This window comes from Peromyscus californicus, unplaced genomic scaffold (assembly GCF_007827085.1).
Source record: "Peromyscus californicus insignis strain IS unplaced genomic scaffold, ASM782708v3 Scaffold_4__1_contigs__length_199733344, whole genome shotgun sequence".
Lineage (NCBI taxonomy): Eukaryota > Metazoa > Chordata > Mammalia > Rodentia > Cricetidae > Peromyscus > Peromyscus californicus.
The window spans coordinates 53068881-53094312 of NW_026294562.1; the positions used below are offsets into that span (position 1 = coordinate 53068881).

The 25432-nt window shown below is 40.1% G+C and overlaps 1 protein-coding gene across 1 annotated transcript in view; it reads left to right on the forward strand.

The window, feature by feature from the left end:
- Positions 1-7637: 7637 nt before the first annotated feature.
- The window catches only part of LOC128094643 (solute carrier family 22 member 19-like), a 31699-nt gene continuing 13904 nt past the window's right edge, over positions 7638-25432 (forward strand). The window contains exons 1-8 of the mRNA XM_052713114.1: positions 7638-8039; positions 10068-10171; positions 10519-10673; positions 10775-10943; positions 11683-11806; positions 15888-16003; positions 17296-17510; positions 21636-21744. Of these exons, the coding sequence (XP_052569074.1) occupies positions 7638-8039; positions 10068-10171; positions 10519-10673; positions 10775-10943; positions 11683-11806; positions 15888-16003; positions 17296-17510; positions 21636-21744 (1394 nt within the window). The remainder of the gene's footprint in view (positions 8040-10067; positions 10172-10518; positions 10674-10774; positions 10944-11682; positions 11807-15887; positions 16004-17295; positions 17511-21635; positions 21745-25432) is intronic.

A 25432-nucleotide genomic window follows, 5' to 3' on the forward strand; every position in this document is an offset into this window, starting at 1 on the left:
TTAGCAACACATTTGCCATACAGAACATCCCACAGCAGATGGCTTCTGGTGAAGGTACAGGTTGGGAAGGACTCAGTTTTATGTAAGGGGCTGACAACCAGGTGTTTGAATATGCACAGTGAGAATATGTGTAATACAAATGGGTCTTGTTTTTGTTTGTTTGCTTGCTTGCTTTTTTTTCCTTTTACTCTTTTTTTGGGGGGTGGGGGTATCACAAGGGTGGTATGGTGGACCTGGGAGGACTGGGAACTGTGTGTGCTCAGGGGATTCATGGTATGAAATTCCCAAATAATCATTGCAGAATATTTGTTTATACTGTGTGAAGATGTGTCACTGTGATTGGATTAAGAAGGAGCTGAATGTCCAATAGCTAGGCAGAAGAGAATAGGTGGGACTTCCAGGCAGATGGAGGTTCTCAGGATGAATCCAGCTGCACAAGAGATTTCAGTGAGACACTGGAGAAGTCAGACATATGGTACAGAGGAGAAGTAATTGAGTCATGTGGCAACAGACATTAATAGGAACAGCTTAATTTTGAGTTATAAGAGATAGTTGGGTCTGAGCCTAAGCTAAGGCTAAGCTTTCATAATTAATAATAAGTCTCTGTATTATTGTTTGTGAGCTGGCAACCCAAAGAAAAGTCTGAGTATAAGCAATAAAAATATTAGAAAAAAAGATAGCAAACCTCCAGCTAAAGGACAAAAGGAAATACTGAATATGTGTTCAGAAGTCGAGTCTGCCTACCTGTGGCCAGGCAAGGCCCTAGGCACAAAGGGATAAGCTAGTCTCTTTAACACACAGAGTCCTATGCCACCTGAGAATATCTTTCTGGTAATGCCAGCTGCTTTGACCTGTGTCTGCAGGGAGAGCCCCTGGCACACATACTGGTCTTATGCTCTTTATCCCCCTTTGCTTCAACTTGTACATTAGATAGATCCAGCTCATGTCACCTTTACTAATGACTCTGTGCTTATGACTGGACCTTGGGACATCTGAAGAAAGGATTGCATTTAATTTTTCCTTGGGATTTGAATCACTTCTTATTTGCATAGGACATCTTAATAATTGTGTTCCTATTAAAGGACAAATAGGGGCTTATGCTCTATAAGATGTCAGAACTACCAATCATATGGGTCTCATTTCAAGCTATTCTCTATATTTTTCTGATCAATATGATAATGTAACCAATAGTACTGAACTTAGTCTATATCCTTGTTCCTGAAGACAGAGTATTATGCACAATGTTTTCATTGTTCTAATATTATTCATTATACTTATAATTTGTTTTCTTATACAATACTCATACATCAAATGATAACTAAATTAATCTGCAAAATCTCAAATCATAATCATTCTTGATATCCTGCATTTAAAAAATTAATAAGGGGGAGATTTCAGAACACAGTCCAAGAATGGAGTCATGTGAGGAGATTTCTGAGTGCGTGTAAGACAACTCCAAGAAACCAAGACAAGAATCTTGTGACCTAAGTTTCTTCAAAAACACAGAATTATTATTGGATTATGCTTTCATATCCCTCCCAGGAGTAGTGGATAGGAGTGAGTTTACCTTGGATTGTTCATTACAACTGGTTATTGCTATTTGTTTATATGCCTCTGTGGAAAAACATGTTTCTACCACATGCAGCTTGTCTACCATGTATGGCTTCTCTGTCACATGCAGCTTGCCCAAATTGATTCTACACTTTGCTCATTTGACTCCTCTTGACCCTCAGAATATAAATTGTCTAATGCTCTGAATAAAGTTGGCTATAGCATGAGACTTCAGTCCACCTCATTTCAGCTCCATTCTCCCAGGTCCTATCACCTCTACCGTGGTAAAGAAGAGGTAATTGAACCAAAGAACCTGTGGTGTGGATACATAAAACACATTAGTCCTATGAGCTAACTGTATGGAATACTACAAAATGCAACAGTGCAGGCACACAAACAATATAAGGAAAGGATAATGAGGAGTCTGAAATCTGTCACCCCAATATGATGAAGTAGGTCAACTCTAGAACCTCCAGACAGGGCCACTCTCCAAATGAAAATGACTAACCACATAAAACATGATATACTCATAAATAGATAGCTGGGAATCAGAAGTTGGAGGACTCAGAGACCTAGGATAGAACCAAATATGACTGACAAAAAATAAGGCACAAAATGATTCCTAGTAACATTCTGTTGTACTCATAGATCAGTGCCCTAGCCCAATTGTCATCAGAGAGGCTTCCTACAGCAGCTGATGGAAGCAGATGCAGAGACTCACAGACAAACACTAGGCAGAGCTTGTAGAACCTGCAGAAGAGGTGAAAGAAAGATTTTTGGAGTCAGAGGGGTCAAGGACACCAGGAGAACACATCCCACAAAGTCAACTAAGCAGGGCTCATAGGGGCTCATAGTGACTGGAGTGGCAACCACAGAGCCTGCACAGGTCTGCGCCAGGTATTTATGCTGTGATTGTTTAGCTTGGGGTTTTTGTTGGACTCCTAACAAAGAGAATCAGGGGGTTTCTACTCTTGCCTTTTCATCAGACCTTTTCCCTCCTACTGGGTTACCTCATCAAACCTTGATATGGGGGTTAATGCCTACTCCTATTGCATCTCGTTATACTGTGTTTCATTGATATCTCTGAGAGGCCTGCTCTTTTCTGAAGGGAAGCAATGGAGCTGTGGATCTAGGGGAAAGGGAAGGTGGGAGTGAATTGGGAGAAGGGGAAAGAGGGATGCTGCAGTCAGGATGTATTATATGTGAGAAGAATAAATTTTAAAACATAAGTTCCTTCTAAACAAGCAGAATTCCCATGTAATTATTACAGAAAGGTGACAGTAACAAATAACTCAGTGACTAGCCACAAGACAAAATACTATGCCTCGACCCTTTAACAATGTTGGACACAAAGCTCATGATGATATAAAATACAGTAACACAACACTAAAGGTAAAATTTTTGTTGTAAATATATTGTGGAAATAAAGAATGCAGAATCATATTACAAGGCTTAATTCACATTAGATCATAAGTTCCACAGACTTTAAAAGCACTATTTGGCCAGTTCCTGTGTTTATAACAGGATTCAACATGGACCTACATTTAATGTCTGGGCCAATAAAGTCAGAACTCTTAAACTAATGGGGGAAAGCCAAAGGAATAATGATGAACTAATGACCACATCTGGTCAAGATAGCATAGCAAAGCTAAGACTGCATTTCTGATCAATATGACAGGATATCCCACACTTAACTGGCCTACAATACACCAAGACAGGAGTTTATGTCTTTATTCAATTCATTAGAATCTTTCATGAAAAAAGGAAGGAATGGACTATTAAGTACACAGCGAACTCGGGTTTACTAAATCTCCCAATAGTTTTTGTTTTTGTTTCTGTTTTTGTGGTTTTTTACTTTATTTTATAATTTTTTTTGCTTAAAAATTTTTTCTTTTCTTTCACATACTAACCCCTGTTGCCACTCCTTCAATTTCACCTGCTTCTCCCCACCAACCCCCATCCCCTCCTCATAGAGGGTAAGGCCTCTGTAGCTAGAGTTTTCCTGGTCCTGCCTGGCCCACGGTCAGGACAAATCTCTCTCACCCGCCAGTCCCGCCGCTGCTCAGACCCAACCAAGTAAACACATGGGGACTTATATTGTTTATAAACTGTATGGCCATGGCAGGCTTCTTGCTATCTGTTCTTATATCTTAAATTAACCCATTTCTATTACTATTTCTATACTTTGCCACATGGCTCATGGCTTACTGGTATCTTACATGATGCTTTTCCTCCTGGTGGCTGGCAGCTCTCTCGGCCTCAGCCTTCCTGTTCCCAGAATTCTCTTCTCTGCTTGTCCTGCCTATACTTCCTGCCTGGCTACTGGTCAATCAGCATTTTATTTATACAGAGCAATATCCACAGCAGGCCTCCCTTGGGTAGTCAACACAGGCTGGCATACCAAATTGGGGCCAGACCAAGACTCCCCCCCCCCCCCGCCATTAAGGTTGAGTAAGGCATTGCACCATAGGGCATGGGCCCTAAAAAGCCAGTTCATGTACCCAGGATAAGTCCTGGTCCCATTGCCAGGGGACCCACAAACACATCAAGCCAAGCAACTTTCACCCACATTCAGAGGGCCTAGTTCAATCCCATGCAGGCTCCCAGGCACTCAGTACAGACTACATGAGCTCCCATTAGCTTGGGTCAGCTATTTCTGTGTTTTTTTCCCATTAGTAGCATTATTTGTAATAGCCAGAACCTGGAAACAACCTGGATGTCCTGCAACCAAAGAATGGATAAAGAAAATGTGGTACATATACACAATGGAGTATTACACAGCAGTAAAAAACAATGTCATCATGAAATCTGTAGGCAAATGGATGGAACTAGAAAAAAATCATCCTGAGTGAGGTAACCCAGAATCAGAAAGACAAACATGGTATGTATTCACTCATAAGTGAATATTAGATGCAAAGAAAAGGATAACCAGACTACAATCTACAATGCCAGAGCAGCTAGGTAAAGAGGAGGACACTAAGAGGGACACACATGGATTGCCCCAGGAAGGGGAAAAGGTTAAGATCTCTTGAATAAACTGAGAGGGGGTAAGAGAGGGGAAGGGATAGGAGGGAATGGGAGGTGGGAAAATGGAGGATAGTCAAGGAGGGAGAGCAATGAAAGAGATATCTTCACAGAGTGTTTCTTTTAGGGGATGGAGAGAAATCTGCAGCTAGGGAAAAACCCGGGAATTCACAAGACTATCCCCAGCTAAGACTCATAGCAATGTTGGAGAGGGTGTTTGAACTAGCCTTCCCTGCACTCAGATTAGTGTCTACCCTAATTGTCATCATAGAACCTACATCCAGTGACTGATGGATGCAGAGGCAGAGACCCACAGCCAAGCATTTGGCCAAAATCCTGGAGTTCAATTGAAGAGAAGGAGGAAGGATTATAAGAGCAAGGGGGGTCAGGATTATGATGGGAAAAACCACAGAAATAGCTGTTTTTGTGTTTTTAGACAGGTCACCATTGTGTAGCCCTGGCTAACCTAGAACTTGTATTGTAAACCAGGCTGGACTTGAACTCATAGAGATGTACCTGCCTCTACCTGCCAAGTACTAGGATTGAAGGACACCACTGTGACCAGAATCTATTACCAATAGACCAAGGACTATTTTTAATTTAAATACATTTTTTAGAATTGATACAGGAGTATTGAATATACAAAATTTCTAAACCCCCCCTTCTCACAAATAGTTCCTCCCATGTCCCCAACTTCCTCCCAAATGCACGATCTCTCCTTTATTGTTGTTGCACACACACACACATGCACATACGTGAAACCTATTGAGTCCATTTAGTGTTACTCATAGTCCATTCATTTAGGACTGAACCCTTGGGATTACAGAATCTATTGGGGCTCACGAACCTGAACACTACTAACTGATTAAGCAGCAAAGAAAGGAAATAAGTCACATGCTCCTGATACTAAATATTTATTTTCAGTAAGTGGAACCAACACAAGACAAACTCGAGGGGTTCGCAGTGGGGGCAGGGTTTGCTTTTCTATAATGTATTTATTTATTTTACATCCCGACTGCAGCTTCCCCTCCTCCTCTCCTCCTACTCCCTCCCCCTCTGCTCAATCCATCTCTCTTCCATATTCACTCAGAAAGGGGCAGGTCTCCCATGGGCATTAGCAAAGTATGGCATATCAAGCTGAGGGACAGGATTTGTCTCATTTTCTTTTGTTTTGGCTTTGTGTTTTGTTGATGTTGTTCTTGTTGTTTTGGTTCTATTGTACTTTTTCTTTGTTTTGATTATCAAATGGTTTTTTTAAAAAATTTTTATTTTATGTGTACATTTTGTCTGCATCATGACTGTGTACGACTTGTATGTCTGGTTCCCATGAAGGATGGAAAACAGCATCAGGCTCCCCTGGAACAGCTGTTAGACAGATGTAAGCCACCATGTAGGTGCAGGGAATCAAATCAGGGCCTTGGAAGAGCAATCAGTGATCTTAACAACTTTAGCATCTCTCCAGCCCCCATTCAGGGATTTTTTTCACCTCTGATTTTTGTGTAGTTGATTTGTTTTGTTTTTGAGAGAGAAAAATCATGAAGTTGGGTGGGTTGGGACGTGAGTGAGATCTTGGAGGTTTTAAGGGGATGAAGAAATAGAATAATCAAAATATATTATATGAAAAAAATAAAAAGAAAACAGGCTCATAGAAGATATCAGAATGAAAAAGGAATAAAGAATGCCCAAGAAGTGACATCAAGAGAAAAGAATGTTAGGTCAACGTATACACTGTGTGTTAAAGCTCATGTATGCGTCAATGCAAAAACACAACACTAATGAAAGCAGACAAAGAAACACACTGGACCCAAATACGAATGACCAGAGCTCAGGACTATAGAGTTTGCTTACGCCAAATCCCATGTTCCTATCTGGTAACATGTTCCTGCAGTTTATACTTATGAATCAGGACATTTTACATCAGATAAGCTGGTCAGAGAAATGTGGGAAAATCTCAACTATGGGCCTTGGGGGCTATCAGATGGCAGTATCTGCCTTTTGGTTGTTAGAAAATGAGGGTCAGTTTGTAGATTTCTAAGACTTTAAAATGGTCACAACGTCATTTGCTCACAAATAGTGAGGGCAGTAAATGGTTATTAGGAGGGTGAGAGATGGCCCAGAGTGATTCAGCTCTGCACCTGCAACATTCCCTCATCTCCACATCATTAAAGTTCTAATCAGCTGAATAGACATTGTAGTAAAAGCTTCTTTCCAGGAAATTTCATTCACATGTGTATATATGTATGCCTGTAGGTAGGTAAGTGTGTATATTATACACACAGAGATTAATTTAAAATAGCAGAATATACATCATTGTGTGCCTCTCTATTACTCACTGAACTGTAAGATCTCCAACACTTACCTTTCACTTACTGCATTTCTGGTATTAGAACACAAGTGATCCTCACATTTACTATCTGAATCATCAAACTTCTATGTGAACTTTGCACTGAAGCACTTTAAGGCCCTGTCTTTGTCCAGCCTCTCACAACTATGAATATGTATACAGTGGGAATGAATTGATCTAAATCATGTCAGACAGAAAAGGTGGAGAACTGCACCATAATTCTTTTGCATTAAGTTCCAAATTACTTTCATTAATTCTGTTAAACAAATTCAAGATGAAGCAAATTACTCCCAAGGAACAGAAAATGAAAAATGCTCCACTGTAGTTCCTGGAAATTTGTATGATCTACCAATGGCTGCATGCCATGGAACAGATTAACTCTGGTTTATTTTCAAGGAGTTACAGGTCATTTTCCAGAGTTGACCATGGGGGTGGTGCTCAAAGTTTCTAATAAAGTAAATGTTTAACAGACTGGATTACAGGAAAAAATATTAGTAGGATTTTTTAGTTACTTGGTAGAAAACAGGTCCCTCCCTGATACCAACAAACAACAAATCACAGTTCTATGACTGGTGTGACGTGAAGATGGACACATTAAGAAGAACTCAAAAACAACCCTATGTAGTGTGTTTCTGTGAAACAGAACTTTATTTCAATATTTATACTCCCCTGGGTGTAAGCATTTCTGCTTCCCATTGGAGACAGTCATTCAGCCTCAATGGCCTTTCAGGATCTCTTGAATCAAGTCGGAAGCATGGGGAGATACCAGATCCTTCAGATGGCTTTCCTTCTGATTTGCAGTGCCATGGTGGCTCCTCATATTATTTTGGAGAACTTTACTGCAGCCATCCCTGGTCATCGCTGCTGGGTCCACATTCTTGACAATGACACTGTCTCTGACAGTGACAGTGGAACCCTGAGCCAAGATGACCTCCTGAGGATCTCCATCCCACTGGACTCCAACCTGAGGCCAGACAAGTGCCGTCGTTTTGTCCAACCACAGTGGCATCTGCTTCATCTGAATGGCACCTTCTCCAATGTGACAGAGCCAGACACAGAGCCCTGTGTGGATGGCTGGGTGTACGACAGAAGCACCTTCCTCTCCACCACTGTGACTGAGGTAAGTGACTTCAATAATATCACCCCCTCAGTGACTTCATTACTACAGTCCGGCAATAGCACAAATAGTGTATGTTATTGGAGCTGACTTACTGCCTGGTTAAATGCAAGAGTCTTATTCAATAATTTTAATGACTCAAACATAAATAAAGATGTATGTTTCTGATCCTTTTGTTCAAGTAATGAGCTCATGTTAAGAAGTAATACTTAGAAGGAATTTTGACAACAGAACCATTTAGCAAAATAACAACAGTAGCTTCTTCCTCAGGATCAATCTCCTTCTATGTCATGGGATTCTAAGTGACTTTACATTTTCAGGCATGACTTTCTTCCTCTGTAGAAGGTCAAATCCAATCAGAAATGGTTGTTTCATATAACAGTTATGTCACTATTGCACCAATGACCACACTGTCATGTAGGTTGGTATTGTAGTGTGTAGGGTAAAGTGCTAGGTAAGGCCATTGATATCCTTTTTCTACCTACAGTCTACATAGCAACATCTGCAATTATGAAAGGCAGCCAACAAGGAGAAAGTGTCCAGTTTGGTTTGACAGTGCTTTCTATGTTATGCAAAAAACAAAAATGTGTGTGCTGTCTTGAGGAACAGGATCTTAACATTTAGTTACCATATGTAACCATGAGCAATAGTAACAGCCTATGTAGTTTTGGAGACCTGTGGGACCTCTCTGACCAGTAACTCATATAACATTATTCTCTATGCCTGGCACTGGGATTACTGCTTAACATCACAGGTCTTTTTGGAGCATCATTGTCCAACCAAGTATTGTACTTCCTTTCAAATTCCTTATTTTAAATTATATTTTGAAATGAGCTTACTCAACACTGAATTTCCATAATAGACATCCTTCAGAGAGATGCTGGAGAGGGTGTTGGAGGAAAGAATGGGAAGAATGGAACTGATATGATTATATTTTAGTTTAAAAATTTTACAAGCAATAAAAAGAGTTGGAAAGAGGAGGAAACATCCTTATACATGACTCCCAGAAACATTGAATAATTGCACAAGAACAGCACAAGATCAAGCCAATCAAAATTCCAGCATAGATTAGAGCAGAACTCAGAAGGCCTCACTCCTCCCTGAAGATCTACTAGGAGTTGATGGTTGCTAGGGGAGGGACTATTACCCTACTTTAGGGGGATGGCCAGTACTAGGTTACCTGTGCTCCAGTGCACATACAGGCAACATTAAGCAAATAGTAGACTATAGAAAAAAAGAAAAAGGACATGAGGTTTGGAAAGGGATGTGCTCAGGAATTTCAGAGGTAGTTGTAGGGGATATAAAGGTTGGATATTATCATAGTGTTTTGTATACATGCATGAAATTTCAAAGAATAAATTAAATAATAATCAGAAAATATATGTAAAAAAACATCATTCTTGTGTGTCTGATTAGTTTAAGTGCCCAAGTGTTGTGACAAGTCAGCACTATTCAGCTTTGATTTCAAATGTAAAACATCTGGACAGTTATACAAAGCCACAGTGATGGCTAAATATGTAGCTCCATGACAGAATGCATCTACAGCACTTGTGAGGGCCAAGATTCAGCAGTGAACAATAAAAAAATCCCATTCGTTCACATTCTTTATAGACCAGAATGTGGGTAATTGCTAGTACATTGCACCCATGCAATTGCCCTGAGCTCCATCCGCTGTATTGCCAAAAGTTGACAAGTAAATAAGTAAACCAAAAACAATGATCAGGCTCTAGCTGTGCTGTACTCTGAGAGGAGTCATAGAAGAGGCTGTGCACTGATGAATAGGACATGGTTAGGAAAAAAATAGGCTCATGAATCATTGCCACATTTGAGAATTTCTCAGCATAGGTTAAAAGTTACTACTATAACCTATATAATTACAGAAAGCCTACTAGGGACAGATTTATTAAAGCTATAACTGGATGGTAGGAATCATGTAATAATGAAAAGGGAAGCTGGAATGGGAAGCTCATGTTGAATAATTTTGAACAAATTACACTGAGAAGCTGTCATGCTGATTTCCTTCTCTTCCAGTGGGACCTGGTGTGTGGATCTCAGGTACTGAGTTCAGTGGCTAAATTCATGCTCATGATTGGAATTTTGTTAGGAGGTTTCCTAGGTGGCCATTTATCAGACAGGTGAGTGTCTGTGCTTTGCAGTTCTCTCTACATGTGAGTATTTTCATCATCTGCAACTCATTCACTCTAGAAAACAGTCATTGCAGATTATGTTCCTCTGGGTGTACCTTTGACACTAGAGATCACGAAACACAAACACACATTTCAGTTGGTGTTTAAAAGTCTGTGTGTTGTGTTGACACAGAAGTAACAGTCTATTAAACATGGAAGAGATCAAAAAAGATTAAGAGACAAAGAAAAACATGGTTTAGAGAAAAGTTAACCACAAGGATTACACAAAATGCTTCCTGTCTCTTCTTTTTAACAACTGCATTATTTCCCTGAAGGAGTCTTTGTCTTTTCCTCAGGTTTGGGAGGAGATTAGTCTTCACATGTGCTTTACTGAAAGTGGCCATCACTGGGACCTGTGCAGCTTTGGCTCCCACCTTCTCCATCTACTGCTTACTTCACTTCCTGAAGGGGGTTTGTCTCATACCCATAAACATGAATAGTGTTTTGCTCAGTAAGTCAGAGCTTTGGATGGACATTGTTCAAGCTTTTGTTTGATGTGGATGTCCTTCCCACCATTAGTAGAAATCAAGATTCATTTTTCTTTCCTTTCAGTGGTAGAATGGACAAGCCCTAAATTCAAAGCCTTGGTGACAACACTGACACTATGTGCTTCCTGTTTTGGAAGCATAGTAATGACAGGCCTGGCATTTGCATTTCGAAACTGGCACCACCTCCAGCTGGTAATGTCTGTGCCAATATTTTTCTTCCTTATACCCACAAGGTATGAGCTTTCTTTCTCCTCTATGTTTTGCAATCCTGAGATGACCATGTCCATTAAATCGGGACATAAGAAATGCATTTGTCACTGTCTCTGTGAGCTCATATATGTGTCAGTCCTGTTGTGTCTGGAAGACAATGTTTCATTGTATCATTGCTCCTCTGGGTGATATAATTAGGGGAAATTATTCATGGGTTTTTAATTTAGGGAACTGACATATGATGAATAAATATTCCCTACAGCCTAACAAAAATTTGGAAATTATCTGGAGAAATATCCTTCACATTCTAGTTCTATGACCTCCATTAAAATCTGTATCCAAGTAACAGGGACAGAACAATGTGACTCCAAATCTTCATTCTAGGAGTGTAGATGCACTGCATGGCTGAATCATTTCCTGTTTTCCTAGGCAATGTACCTCATGATATAAGATTACACATTTTGTTATAACTGAATAACTGATAGTTATTCAGTTTTTTTGTTTTGTTTTTTGTTTTTTGAAACAAGGTTTCTCTGTGTAGCTTGCCCCTTTCCTGGAACTCACTTTGTAGACCAGGCTGGCCTCGAACTCACAGAGATCCACCTGCCTCTGCCTTCCAAGTGCTGAGATTAAAGGCATGCACCACTGCTGCCGCCACCACCACCCAGCAATAGGTATTCAATTTTAACACAACTATTCAAGGATAAATTTAATATGGAAAATGACTTCTTGAGAACTTATGAACAATGTCTTCTTGAGTAGGTGGCTGTCAGAGTCAGCTAGGTGGCTGATTGTGACGAACAAACCCCAGAAGGGCTTACAGGAACTTAGAAAAGTTGCATGCAAGAATAGAGTGAAGAATTCTGGAGATGCCCTAACCATGGAGGTGAGCATAATGCAAGTTTGATATGACATAAAGGAAACACAAGCTTGACATGTGTATGAGCCCAGGAAACAATGTGCCATTATTAAATCATTGAATTCAGTTCTTTCATTCATAGAGGACTTTGCAAAACAAAATCCTTCATTGATGATTTCTTTCATTTTAAACTTTTTATTAGGATATATAAGTTATACATAGTGCATTAAGTCTGAAATTTTATACATGCATATAATGTATTTATTTATTTATACCCCCTCATTATTACCAAACCTGATGATTCTCATAAACTTCTTAACTAGTCCTATTTCTATCTTCTAGTATCCTAGTCTCTCTTTTTGTGTCTTCTTTTTTGTGATCTATTTTGTTTAGTTTAGGTCACTTACAGAAACATGTTGAAGATTTACCTACAGGAACATGGACAACTTAAATGTGGGTACATAATGAAGACATGTCTATCTATCTCTCAGCAACCATTAGCTGCCAATATATCCTCAGGAGGGAGTATGGGTTTATGAGCCCCTATGCACTAACAATGACTAACTACATACAGGTTGTGAAACTGAGATGGGGCTCATCAGCTATTCTCTCAATAATGTTAGCATTCAGACCTGCCTCTTGGGGACTCACCTAGTATCCTGACAATATCATCTTATGTAAAGTCCTCTTTAAGAGAAAACATCTCCCACTCTCTCTCTCTCTCTCTCTCTCTCTCTCTCTCTCTCTCTCTCTCTCTCTCTCTCTCTCTCTCCCTTGCTCAAAAAGGCACACACACCTCTCTATTGCTGTCTCTCTCTCTCCTCTCTCTCTCCTCTCTCTCTCTCTCTCTCTCTCTCTCTCTCTCTCTCTCTCTCTCTCTCTCCCTCTCCCTCCCTTTCTTTCTCTCTCTCTCTCTCTTTCCCTCACTTTCAATATCTCTCCTTTCCTCTCTTTCCATCCGTTCCCTTCTCCCTTTCCCCCAATAAAACATTCCATGTGGGCACTGTGTCTGCATGGTGTGAATGACTTTCCGCCATGCCCCCTTGGCCACTGCTGGTCATGTCTGCATGGTATGTCTCCCTCACCTGCCATGGGGCACCTTGGCTCAAACCCACCAAGGACTCTCTCCTGCCATTTTACCAAAAATATACCATCTACCCCCAGAGATGGTATATTGACTAGCATAACTTTGACAAGTCTTATGCAGGTAACCACAGTTGATGAAAGTTCAAGAGTCCAATGCATGTCTGTAAGATGGAACCACACATTTCCTACCACTTCTTCTAGACCTTTCCTCACCCTTTTCCATGATGTTTCTGTAACCTGGAAAGGAGTGATGGAGACATTTCCTTAGAGATAAACACTGAATAGTCACTTACTTTGACAATTATGAGTCTTCAAAGACTACTACTCAATAACTACAAAATCTTTATTAAGGCTGACAGGAGCACTAACCTATGGCCATGAACAAAGATATTTAAAGACTACTTAATTTTTTTAGTGCTTAGAAGATTCCATTATGAGACCCAGATGCCAGACATGGACCTTTAGTATTAAATGTTTTCATTTCTGAGGTTCAGTCCTGCATAGGTACAGTCATTTGTTCTTATATCCCCACACTTCTCTTTTGAAATAGGAACATTTATTTTGTTCCCTTGAATACTAGAAGTAAATCATCTAGTTTATTATGTAAAAGTTTGAATTATGAAGGGAAAGCATTGCTGACATATTTTATTGATTTTCAAAATAAAGAAGTATTTCACAGGGCACTGAGAAAAAAAAGAGACTCCCTTGAGTCTCAGATGAACCTTGGACTTTGGACTTTTAAATGATTTTATTTCTCTGTAGACTAATTCCTATCAGAACATGGAGATAAGAGTTGGAAAGTTATGGCTCAAAGGTGATGTGTTCTGATGTGAAGTTGACAAAAAGTAGAGCTGTGGTGGTTAATTGTGATTGTCAGCTCAACAAGATCATCTAGGAGAAAACCTCCAGGCACATCTGGAAGGGATGACTTAGTTTAGTTCACCTCTGGTCATGCCTCTGTGGGATTATCCTGATTATGTTAACTGAGGAGGGAACATCCATTCTAAAGGACAGAAGACCAGCCCTGAACTTGTGTCTCAGAGTATATAAACAGAAACCTAACTCAGCATAGGCACTCATGACCCCCTCTTCTTCACCATGTCACAACCAAATGCTGTGCAGTCTTGAATTTCCTCTGTAAATAAATTAGTGCACTGCTTTGACTTCAGCCTCACTCACATTTTCAGAACATGGTCAAAACACTGCCAGAATTTGTTGTCGTTTTTTGTTGTTCCTCAAAGGGGATAGTTGAATGTCCTCCTCCCAAATTCTCAATGATGTGCCCTTTCCCATCTGAAATCTCATGGAGAAGGCCTTCACTGTTAAGATTTGTATCAGCAAAAAAAAAAAAAAAAAGATTTGTATCAGCATTTCAGTATAGTGAACTTCCAAAGAAACATTCTCTCTACCCTGCCTCTGAAAACTCTTCCAAAATCCACCACCAAACCACAACACATGGTCTACACCATGGTCAGATTTTTAAGAATAACTACTGCACATATGGCACCAAATTATTTTGTTGGCTACATTTGCTTTGCTGTGACCAAGATCCATGTGACCGTGACTCATGACAGAAACAACAAAATGGAATAAAAAGGACTTGGGCTCACGGATTCACAACATTCAGTTAATCATAGTGAACAGGCATGGCAATACTGAGACAGGACTTTGTGGCAAATGCTCATTACATCATGGTGGGTCATGAAGCATAGCCCTAACAAAAGGCAGCTACCACCTTCAAAGGCCCCCACATGAGGTAAGCTTTAACTCCTAAGAGCTTCTCAGCCTCTGAACATACAACCAGCCAGAGACCCAGCATCTCAATATTCTTTCAATGTATTCTTTCAAATATGAGGATTCCAAAATGGACATAAAGACCTTGAGAGGAATTCATTTTTCTGAATCTATTTTTCCATCAATGGTAGAATGACTAAACATGGGGTTCTCATTAAAGAAGAATGAAACAAAAAGAAATAAAGCAAAGAAAACAGGCAGATATGCATACACATGTGAATGCACAAATCAGAGAACCATACTAAGTTGCTATATCATTCAAATTCATTATGATGAGACTGGAGATTTGGACCAGAATATAAATAACTCTTTACTTGCTGTCAACATTCTGTAGCCACCTGTTTACTGTTTAAAAGGTCCTCTCTAGAAATAACAAACATTTCCTTTAACTCTTGGCTCTCACTTCTTAACATTTTTATTATGTTTGCCATAAGTCTCTTGATGTCTGTGTTTTCCAATAGACAGAAGTAGTTGTAGTAGAATATTTTAAGGTGTGTTACTTCTGTTTATATTGCATTTGTTTAACTCTGTGAAGCTGTGTTAACTTGCCTGTGTAAAACACCTGATGGTTTAATAAAAAAAAAAAAACTGGCCAATAGCAAAGCAGGAGAAAGGATAGGTGGGGCTGGCAAGCAGAGAGTATATATAGAAGGAGAAAACTGGAAGAAGAGATGGAGATCGAGCAGCCAGAGGGGAGGACTCCAGGGTCCAGCCACCCCGCTACAGAGCAAGCAATGGAGTAAGAGTAACATTTATGGAATTTAGAGAAAAAGAAAAGTCCAGACATAAAATGTACTCGGGATATTTTAAGTTAAAAAAAGCAAGCTAGAAACTAAGAAAGCTAAGGCCAGGCATTGATAATTAAGAATAGGCCTCGCCGGGCGGTGGTGGCGCACGCCTTTAATCCCAGCACTCAGGAGGCAGAGCCAGGTGGATCTCTGTGAGTTCGAGGCCAGCCTGGGCTACCAAGTGAGTTCCAGGAAAAGGCGCAAAGCTACACAGAGAAACCCTGTCTCGAAAAACCAAAAAAAAAAAAAAAAAAAAAAAAAAAAAAAGAATAGGCCTCTGTGTGGGATGTATTTGGGAGCTGGGTGGCGGGCCTCCCAAGAAAAGAGTAAAAACAACAATATCTAGTAGATTCTGACCTGGTATTCTGTGAGTGCCCAGTATGCTCCAAAATGCTCATCATGTTGTGAAAACTAAACAGTTCTTGATTCTCTTGCTGAAGGTTGTGAGAACCACCATGAAGGAAGAGCTGGAGGCAACACAAACAAAACCTTCTCTGCATGACTTATTCCGCACCCCCAACTTGCGAAAGCGTGTGCTTCTCCTGTGCCTTTTGAGGTAGGCTTCATACAGTGACTCTTAAAACAGTAGAGAGATGAATTGTCCCAATAACAAAGTTGAAGATAAGAATGAGGGATTTCTGTATCTGGTGGTGTTCTAGAGGTTTGGAATAGAGAAGCACAGAACTAATTATAGAGTGAGGTATGTTTTTACAGCACCCTGGCAGGGTTGTCAATGCAGACTCATGATGAATCTTCATTCAAGTTACAGACTTCTCTGCATTTGCCATTTGTCATTTTCCATTTCAATGGAAATAAATTTTCTAATGTAAATTACACAAATATATACTTTTCCATAATATATACAAATGTAAAGTGATAATATCCTCACTTGGGAAAAGCCCTGTTAAGGACCCAGTCCACTTGCAAATGAAAAATTAGTTTTCTCCAATGGAGTCTCACTAGGGAAACAAACCACTCTTAAGGGTAGGCCCTATTCCCAACAGTACATGGCCAGCACAAAAAAACCACAATGGTATCTTTGGTGGGTTTTTTGTTTCATATTGTGTGTCAAGGCATTTTTCTAATCTTACAGATCATTTGTGTATACATTATGGCTTCCCGTGTTTGTATAGGATCCTGTGTGTGTGAACATGTGTGTCTCTGTATCTATATGTGTTTCTTGTGCTTTACTCTTTTGCTCTTTTGTTCTATCTGTTCCTTTGTCCTATTCAGAACTGTTTTTGTTTCATCTCACCTTAGTTTATTATGATTCTTTAGATGCCTGTGTGCTTTCTAAAAAGAGACAGAAAGGGTGTGGACCCACATGGAAGGGAAAGTGAGGAAGAACTGGGAAGAGTTGGGGGGGTATTTAATCAGAATATGTTATATTAAAATATACCTATTTTAATGAAAAGAATCCATGAAGCTGGGAGTGGTCAGGATGTACAAGTGGGCTAGGGAGAAATGTGAGGAAGAATTAGGGAAGAATGTCATCAACATACATTGTATGTATTTGTCAAAGAATTAAGAAAATATTATTTAAATTAAAAAATGTTATAGCCTTCACTAAGATCAAGTTAAAGAAAAAAACTCTAAAAAGCTGATTGGATCTATCATGCATTCCACGAATACTCTGCCTCTCCTTAAAATTCCAACAGTAATAACCTGTCAGGATACAATGATTTCATGATGATTATTACATTTTCACTCAAGCAAATACAAATAGGTCAAAATACAGATAGGCCATCATACTTTAACAGCTAAAACCATCTTCTTGGGCTAATCATATACTTGGCTTTGGACGTCAACTCTAAGTAGTATGATGTGACTCTCCTCTGTTTCTTACAGATTTGCAACAGCAATATCTATGTTTGGCTTCACCATCAATCTCCAACACCTGAAAAGTAATGTCTTCCTAGTGCAATGTCTCTATAGTGCAGTGTCCATCCCAGCCTGTATTGCTGCAGTGTTTTTACTGAACCACATTGGCCGTAGAATAAGTCAACTATTCTTCTGTTTCCTGTTTGGAATCACCATCCTGGCTACAGTGTTTGTTCCTGAAGGTGAATAAAGACTTGATGGGGGGGGGGGAAATATCCAGTACTTTTCATCAGTATTTTTCAGGTCCTACTTATCAGAAAAAAAATACATCCAGAGATTTTTCTGTAAGCAGACATTTAGGAAACTTTTGGCCATTCAGACACTGAGAGAAAAGCCAAAATCAGTAAGTTTGGTTTAAATATGTGAAAGTCTAGTGCATTCAAGAAGTATCTGGAACATTGGAGCCATTTATTCCCAAGTTTCTACAGGTCAGTAATAGATCATTTACTCATTGTTCAATTACATTTTTAGTTAAAATGTAATTACATCGTTTTCTGTTTCATTGTCCTCTCTCCAATCCCTCTGAAGTATCTGCCCTTCCCTCATTCGTTCTCAATGACATTTTCAAAGCAGTCATGTATGTAGGTGGGGTTATCTCCTGGTCCTGCCTGGCCCACAGTCAGAACAAATCTCTCTAACCCGCCAATCCCACAGCTGCTCAGACCCAAATAAACACACAGATTCTTACATTTTTTATAAATTACATAGCTGTGTGGCTCAGGCTTCTTGTTTTCTAGTTCTTATATCTTAAATTAACCCATTTCTATAAGTCTATACCTTGCCATGTGGCTCATGGCTTACTGGTACTTTACATTCTGCTCCTCATGGCAGCAGCTGGCAGTGTCTCCTGACTCAGCCTTCCACCTCCCAGAATTCTCCTCTCTGCTTGTCCCACCTACACTATACTTCCTGCCTGGCTACTGGCCAATCAGCATTTTATTTATCAATCAATAAGAGTAACACATTCACAGCATCCCCAGCACTTCCCCTTTTCTTTTTTTCAAAAGGGAATGTTTTAACTTTCACATAGTAAAATTACATATAACAAAACAATTATCAAGCAAGAATTATAGTTATAATATCTAGTCTATTTATAATATCTAGTCTGTTTGTATCCTATCTGTCCTATGTTTGTGAGTCTAAGGTTTCATATCTAACTTATTTTTTTATCATAACTAAGGAAATTATAACTATCTAGTAGTCTTCAACTACATCAAAGACCTCACAAGGATATATTACCTGAGAAATGGGAGAAGGATGTAAGCAACTTTTGGGAGTCTTGCGAAAGTAGACAGAGACAGCTGGCAGCCTGGACAGTCACCTAATGTTCCTTTGTAAAGTTGGGGCATCTGTCTTCAGCCCACAGGCCTAGAGTCTCTCAGTCACTCCTCTCTGTATTCTCTAGAATGTCTGGCAGTTTCCTCTGCAAGGCAGTAACCTGAAGGACCATTTTGCCAAGCAAAGTTCAGTGGTCACCTTCCTGTGGGTCCTGCATGTCCAGTAAATGTAACATTTTGTGAAGCAGTCCAGACAAGAACAGTTTCTTACCCAAATGGCTATTTTTGCCAAGAAGAAAATAAACTCCATATAGAATGTCTTCAGTGCCCATCCTTATAGATATTATAAATAGACTAGATAGTGTAACTATAATTCTTGTTTGATAATTGTTTTGTTATATGTAATTTTACTATGTTAAAGTTAAAACCTTCCCTTTAAAAAAAAAAGTAAAGGGGAAGTGCTGGGGATGCTATGAATGTGTTGCTCTGATTGATTGATAAATAAAATGCTGATTGGCCAGTAGCCAGGCAGGAAGTATAGGCAAGACAAAGAGAGGAGAATTCTGGGAGGTGGAAGGCTGAAGAGGGAGACGCTGCCAGCCACTACCATATAGTAGCTCAAGAATGCAGACTGTGGCTAACTTGAGAGATTTCAGCTCCGTTTTAGAATCTTTTTTTTTTAAGCTTTCTCGGGTTTTAGGTGGAAAGTCTTGCCCCATGTTGGGCGTCATTTGTAGCTGAAGTTTTCCTGGTCCTGCCTGGCCCACAGTCAGGACAAATCTCACCTGCCAGTCCCATAGCCAAGTAAACACACAGAGACTTATATTACTTATAAACTGTATGGCCGTGGCAGGCTTCTTGCTATCTAGGTCTTATATCTTAAATTAACCCATTTCTATTAATCTATAAGTTGTCACATGGCTTGTGGCTTACCAGTACTTTACATCTTGCTTCTCATGGCGGCAGCTAGCAACGTCTCCTCTGCTCTCTTCTTCTAAATGAGCCTGAGCTAATGGCTCACCAATCCATCCCCCGCTCCCACCTCTTCCAAGGCAAGGTCTCCCTTGAGGAGTCAGCCCAGCCTTATAGATTCTTGAGGCAGTCCAGTCCCCTCCTCCCTACACCAAGGCTGAGCAAAGTGTCTCAGCATAGGCACTAGGTTCCAAAAAGCTGGTTTTGGATGTTGGATCATCTGGGCCTCTCAGGGGGTCTTCCTTGATCAAACCGTATGAGCCTGGAAGCAATCCACAGGTTCTCATCTTCTGTGGAAACAAAAGCAGAACCTCTTTTCCAAAGTAACATATCCTGAGAAATAAATTTTGAAATCAAGATACCTTTAAAATATACATATTGATTTAACTCAGCAGTTTTTACAAGCAAATGTCTCTCTGCAGTTAAAAATCCCAAAGACAATATAATCCAGACTCTCTGTGTGATTTCCCATTTTTACGTGGATTACTTTTTATATTACTTTTACTGTCTCTTTAAAGACTTTATTTTTTTAAAACAATTTATTTCTTTATATAACTGTCTATCCTCCTTTTCCTCTTTCTTCCAAACCTATACACATTTTTGCACACATTGTAAAGAGTTTAGAGTTTTATTTCATCTGAATCTGTCTTATTGTGAAGCTATAATCTTTCTCTGACCAGGAGAGATTTTAAATTGTTAAACTGCTTGGCTAGGACCAACACAACAGCCTTGGCTGCTGACTCCACCCACCTCAGCTTCCCAACATGGCAGAAGTATGCCTACTGCCAAAACCAGGAAACAGTGTGCCTATGCTTCCATCCAACAGCATGTAGCCCAAAAACCTTTTCTTTCCTTTTTTTTTTTTCTGTTTGTACTAGCAAAGGCTAAATCCACCACACACCACACTGTGTGACTTGGAGATGCCTCTATGTACTGCAGCGGGAATCCATAGCCATTCTGCTTAGCTCACAGAGGCTGGCAGCCAGCTCCTCACAGGCAGCTGTCAGGAGGCGAGTTTGTGCTGCTGCTGGCATGGGAGTGTAAGACTAGGAAGCCTGGTGTGACTCTGCTTCTGTGCATTTATAGTCTTTAAACTTTCTTAGGTCTATATGGCTCAATGCCTGATGGTGAGCACCAAAAGTAGCCAAAAATTTCTCAGGTCCTGCCTGGCTGGCGGTTGGGACAAGCCTTTCCTGCTCACGTCCCCCCAAGTAAACACACAGAGGCTTATATTAATTATAACTGCTCAGCCATTAGCTCAGGCTCATTTAGAAGAGGAGAGCAGAGGAGACGCTGCTAGCTGCTGCCAGGAGAAGCAAGATGTAAAGATACTGGTAAGCCACAAGCCACATGGCAAAGCATAGACTTATAGAAATGGGTTAATTTAAGATATAAGAGCTAGTTAGCAAGAAGTCTGCCATGGCCATAGTTTAAAAATAATATGAGCCTGTGTGTGTTTATTTGGGTCTGAGTGGCTGCAGGACCGCAGGGCCACAGGAGCCAGGTAGGATCAGGAAAACTTCAGATACAAGTGGTGTCCCACATTGGGCTCCATTTGTAGCTGGCAATTTCTTGGGTCCCTCCTAGCTAGTGGTCAGGGCAAGTCTTTCCTACTCACATCCCCAAAGTAAACATGTAGAGGCTTATATTAATTATAACTGCTTGGCCATTAGCTTAGGCTCATTGCTGACCAGCTCTTACACTTAAATTCACCCATGATTCTTATTTAGCCATGTGGCTTGGTACCTTTTCTCAGTTCTGCCTTGTCATCTTGCTTCCTCTGTGTCTGGCTGGGAACTCCTGAATCAGCCTTCCTCTTCCCAGAATTCTCTTTGTCTGCTTATCCTGCCTATACTTCCTGCCTGGCTACTGACTAATCAGGATCTTATTTCTCAACCAATCAGAGCAACACACATCCACAGCATACAGAACGACATTCCACAGCAACTGAGGACTTTTCCTCTCTGCAGTTTCTTCACTCTGTATTCGCCACTTACAAGTGGAAAGTGAATTCCTTCACCTCAGAATGACCACTGTCCCTGATTTTCCTCTCCACAGAAATGCGGACCCTGCGTGTGGTTTTGATGACACTGGCAGGAGCAAACTCTGTTGTGGTTTCTAGCAGTAATATCATACACTCAACTGAGCTACTCCCCACCGTGATCAGGTACATGACTTGGTGTAAACACCTGGGTAGTTATCAACAGCAATCAATAGTAGTGATTACAAGAGGGATCAAAGTTTATCTGAAGTTTTCTTTTTGCAAGATAGATTAAGTCCAGCTGTGAACTGGTTGTATTAACTAATAAAGATCTCATGTAAATATTTGGAGCCACCCAAAACATAAGTGCTGTAAGAAATAAGACTTCTGTATATTTCACTTATAATTATGTTTTTATCACATTTATTTTGTTTTAGCAGTTTCATGTAGATATGGATTGTGGTTGTGTTCACCCTCTATCACTCTTACCTATGTACCATTCCTGCTGAATTCCTTCTTCTCAGCTGGTACCACATCTACCATCACATCTTTGCATTCATTTGTACACATGCACTCGAGCACCCCTGCATACGCTCATGTACATGCCTTAAAATGGGTGTAAGTAATGTGTTTGGTCATCATTTTTTTTTAATTTTTACTATTAAGAAGTTTTCTTCATTGAAGAAAACTGATTTTCCCTCTCCAAGAGGGTATAAATGAAAGTTCAGTTGTTAAGTTTAAAAAAAGAAAGAATAGAATGTAGAAATTGAAAAAATTAGCTCAACACAGTAGCTGGCATAAGCAGATCCTTAGAGCTGTGGCTTTTAGAGCATGCTCACATTGGCGTTTTGGCACAGGAGACGCTACAGAAAGCTCCTAGCAGGGTAGACAGCTGTAAAAGTTTTATGTCAAAGCGCTTTGTAAACAAACTGCTGTTCAGGCGAAAGATATTAGCATGCAGAAACAGCCAACTTTCCTTGGTTCTGCTCTTTTTCTTCTCTCCTCTTATTGACAGAATTATTGTTCATTCTATAATGAAAATTTGTCACAATATGACAGGCTCTATAGGGCAGCTTGGCAAACAATAACATGCTAACAGTCATAAGCATGAGCTTCCTTTCTGCCTCTTATGTCACTCTCAGCTCTGAATAGAATTATGGATTCAACACCACATTTATTTCTGTTTTTGCTTTTGTTTCTAATTTTTTTTTTAATTTTTCAATGTTAGAAGAATGCTGTTGCTTTCTTTTTCCAAGAACCTTTCAATTTATTCTCCCAAGTTTCAGATTGAATTCTCACTATTGACTTCAGGGGTGTAAGTTATTCTCTATTTGACAGAGTTAGCCCTGTCAACCTTTCTATTAAGTGTGAACCAAAGGGTCACAAGTTGATAAGTGAAAGGTCCAAGCAGGAGAATTCATAAAAGTAGGAATGCAGGACTCTTTCAACCCTGGCAAGTGTGGGGTAACCACCTCATGAAGTCATTTAGAGCATGTGATCAATGGCAGTGACTGTAAACAAAATATCCTCTCTGTCTTTACAATGGGGATTCCCTTTTCTTCAGCAAATGCTTGTACTGGCTTTTTTCCAAGGTTGATATAATTCCATCCTGAACACTAGGCATCTGATGTTTGAAATATCTTGACATTTTAATATTGGGTGAAAACTGACTGAGGTCTGCAACTTTTACATGAGTGGTCCAGGAATCGTCAATCATTCTTAAAGTTTAACACTCTCTCCATGGTTTTTTAATAATCTATGATTGATTTGACAGTTTTCTTATGTATATCTTTAATATGACCAAACTCATTTGGAAATAAGAATGAAATATGTTTGAAACAAGTCCAATAATAATTCTTATACCTTGCATAAAGTGTTGTGCATAATGCAAAAAGATCTAAGGAGTGTTTCTTGAAAGATAATCATAAAAAGTCTAATGAATAAAAATATATCTTGACATTTAAAAAAAAAGAAGTTTTCTATTTGCTGGGTGGTGGTGGCGCATGCCTTTAATCTCAGCACTTGGGAGGCAGAGGCAGGTGGTGGATCTTTGTGAGTCTGAGGCCAGCCTGGTCTACAGAGCGAGATCCAGGAAAGGCACAAAGCTACGCAGAGAAACCCTGTCTTGAAAAACCAAAAAGAAAGAAAGAAATTTTCTATTCATTTTATATACCAACCACAGATCCCCCTCTCCTCTCTCCTCCTGCCCCCAACTCACCCCCACTTCCCACATCCTCCAAGGCAAGGTCTCTCATGGGCAGTCAGCATAGCCTGGTACATTCAGTAGAGGCAGATCTAAGTCACTCCCCCCTGTACCAAGGCTGTGCAAGGTGTCCCACCATAGGCACTGGGCTCCAAAAAGCCTGCTCATGCACCAGGGATGGACCCCAATACCACTGCCTGGGGGCCCCCTAAACAGTTCAAGGTGAAAAACTGTCTCACTGTTTAGTCCAGTCCTATGGGGGCTCCACAGCTATTGGTCCACAGTTCATGGATTTCCACTAGTTTGGCTGTCTATCTCTGTACATTTTCCCATCATGATCTCAATGTCACTTGCTCATATGATCCCTCCTCTCTCTTTCATCAATTGGAGTCCTGGAGCTTGGCCTGGGGCCTGGCCATGGATCTCTGCATCTGCTTCTATCAGTCACTGGATGAATTCTCTATGATGACAGTTAGGGTATTCACTAATCTGATTACTGGAGTAGGTGAGTTCAGACACCCTCTTGACTATTGCTGGTAGTCTAAGGTAGGGTCATCCTTTTGGATTCCTGGGAACTTCCCTAGTACCTTGTTTCTCCCTATTCTTATGATGTTTCCATTTATCATGGTATCTCTTTCATTGCTCTCCCACTCTGTCCCTGTTCCAGCTTGAATGTCCTTATGTTCTCATCCCCCATTCCTTGCCCTCCATTACCCCCCTTACCCCCAGTCTGCTCATGCAGATCTCATCTATTTCTCCTTCACTGGACTATCTATGTGTCCCCATTAGGGTCCTCCTTGTTAGCTAGCTTCTCTGGAGCTATGGGTTGTAGTCTGGTTATCCTTTGCTTTACATCTGGTAGTCACTTATGAGTGAGTACATACCATGTTTCTCCTACTGAGTCTGGGTTACCTCACTCAGGATGGTATTTTCTAGTTTCATCCATTTGCCTACAAATTTCACGATATCATTGTTTCTTACTGCTGTGTAGTACTCCATTGTGTATATGTGCCACATTTTCTTTATCCACTCTTCAATTGAGGGGTATCTAGGTTGTTTCCAGGTTCTGGCTATTACAAATAATGCTGCTATGAACAAAGTTTAGCATGTGTCTGTGTGGTAAGATTGAGCATTCCTTGGCTATACGCCCAAGAGTGGTATAGCTAGGTCTTGAGGTAGATTGATTCCCAGTTTTCTGAGAAACTGCCGTACTGGTTTCCAAAGTGGCTGTACAAGTTTGCATTCCACCAAACATAGAGGAGTGTTCCCCTTGCTCCACATCCTCTCTGACATAAGCTGTCTTCAGTGATTTTGATCATAGCCATTCTGACAGGTGGAAGATGGTATCTCAGAGTCATTTTGATTTGCATTTCCCTCATGACTAAGGATTTTGAACAATTCCTTAAATGTCTTTGAGCCACTTGAGATTCTTCTGTTGAGAATTCTCTGTTAAGCTCTGTAGCCCATTTTTTTAATTGGATTGTTCAGTATTTTGATGTCTAGTTTCTTGAGTTCTTCATATACTTTGAAGATCAGCCCTCTGTCAGATGTGGGTTTGGTGAAGATCTTTTCCCATTCTGTAGGCTATCATTGTATCTTATTGACCATGTCCTTTGCACTACAAAAGCTTCTAATTTTCAGGAGGTCCCATTTATTAATGGTTGCTCTCAG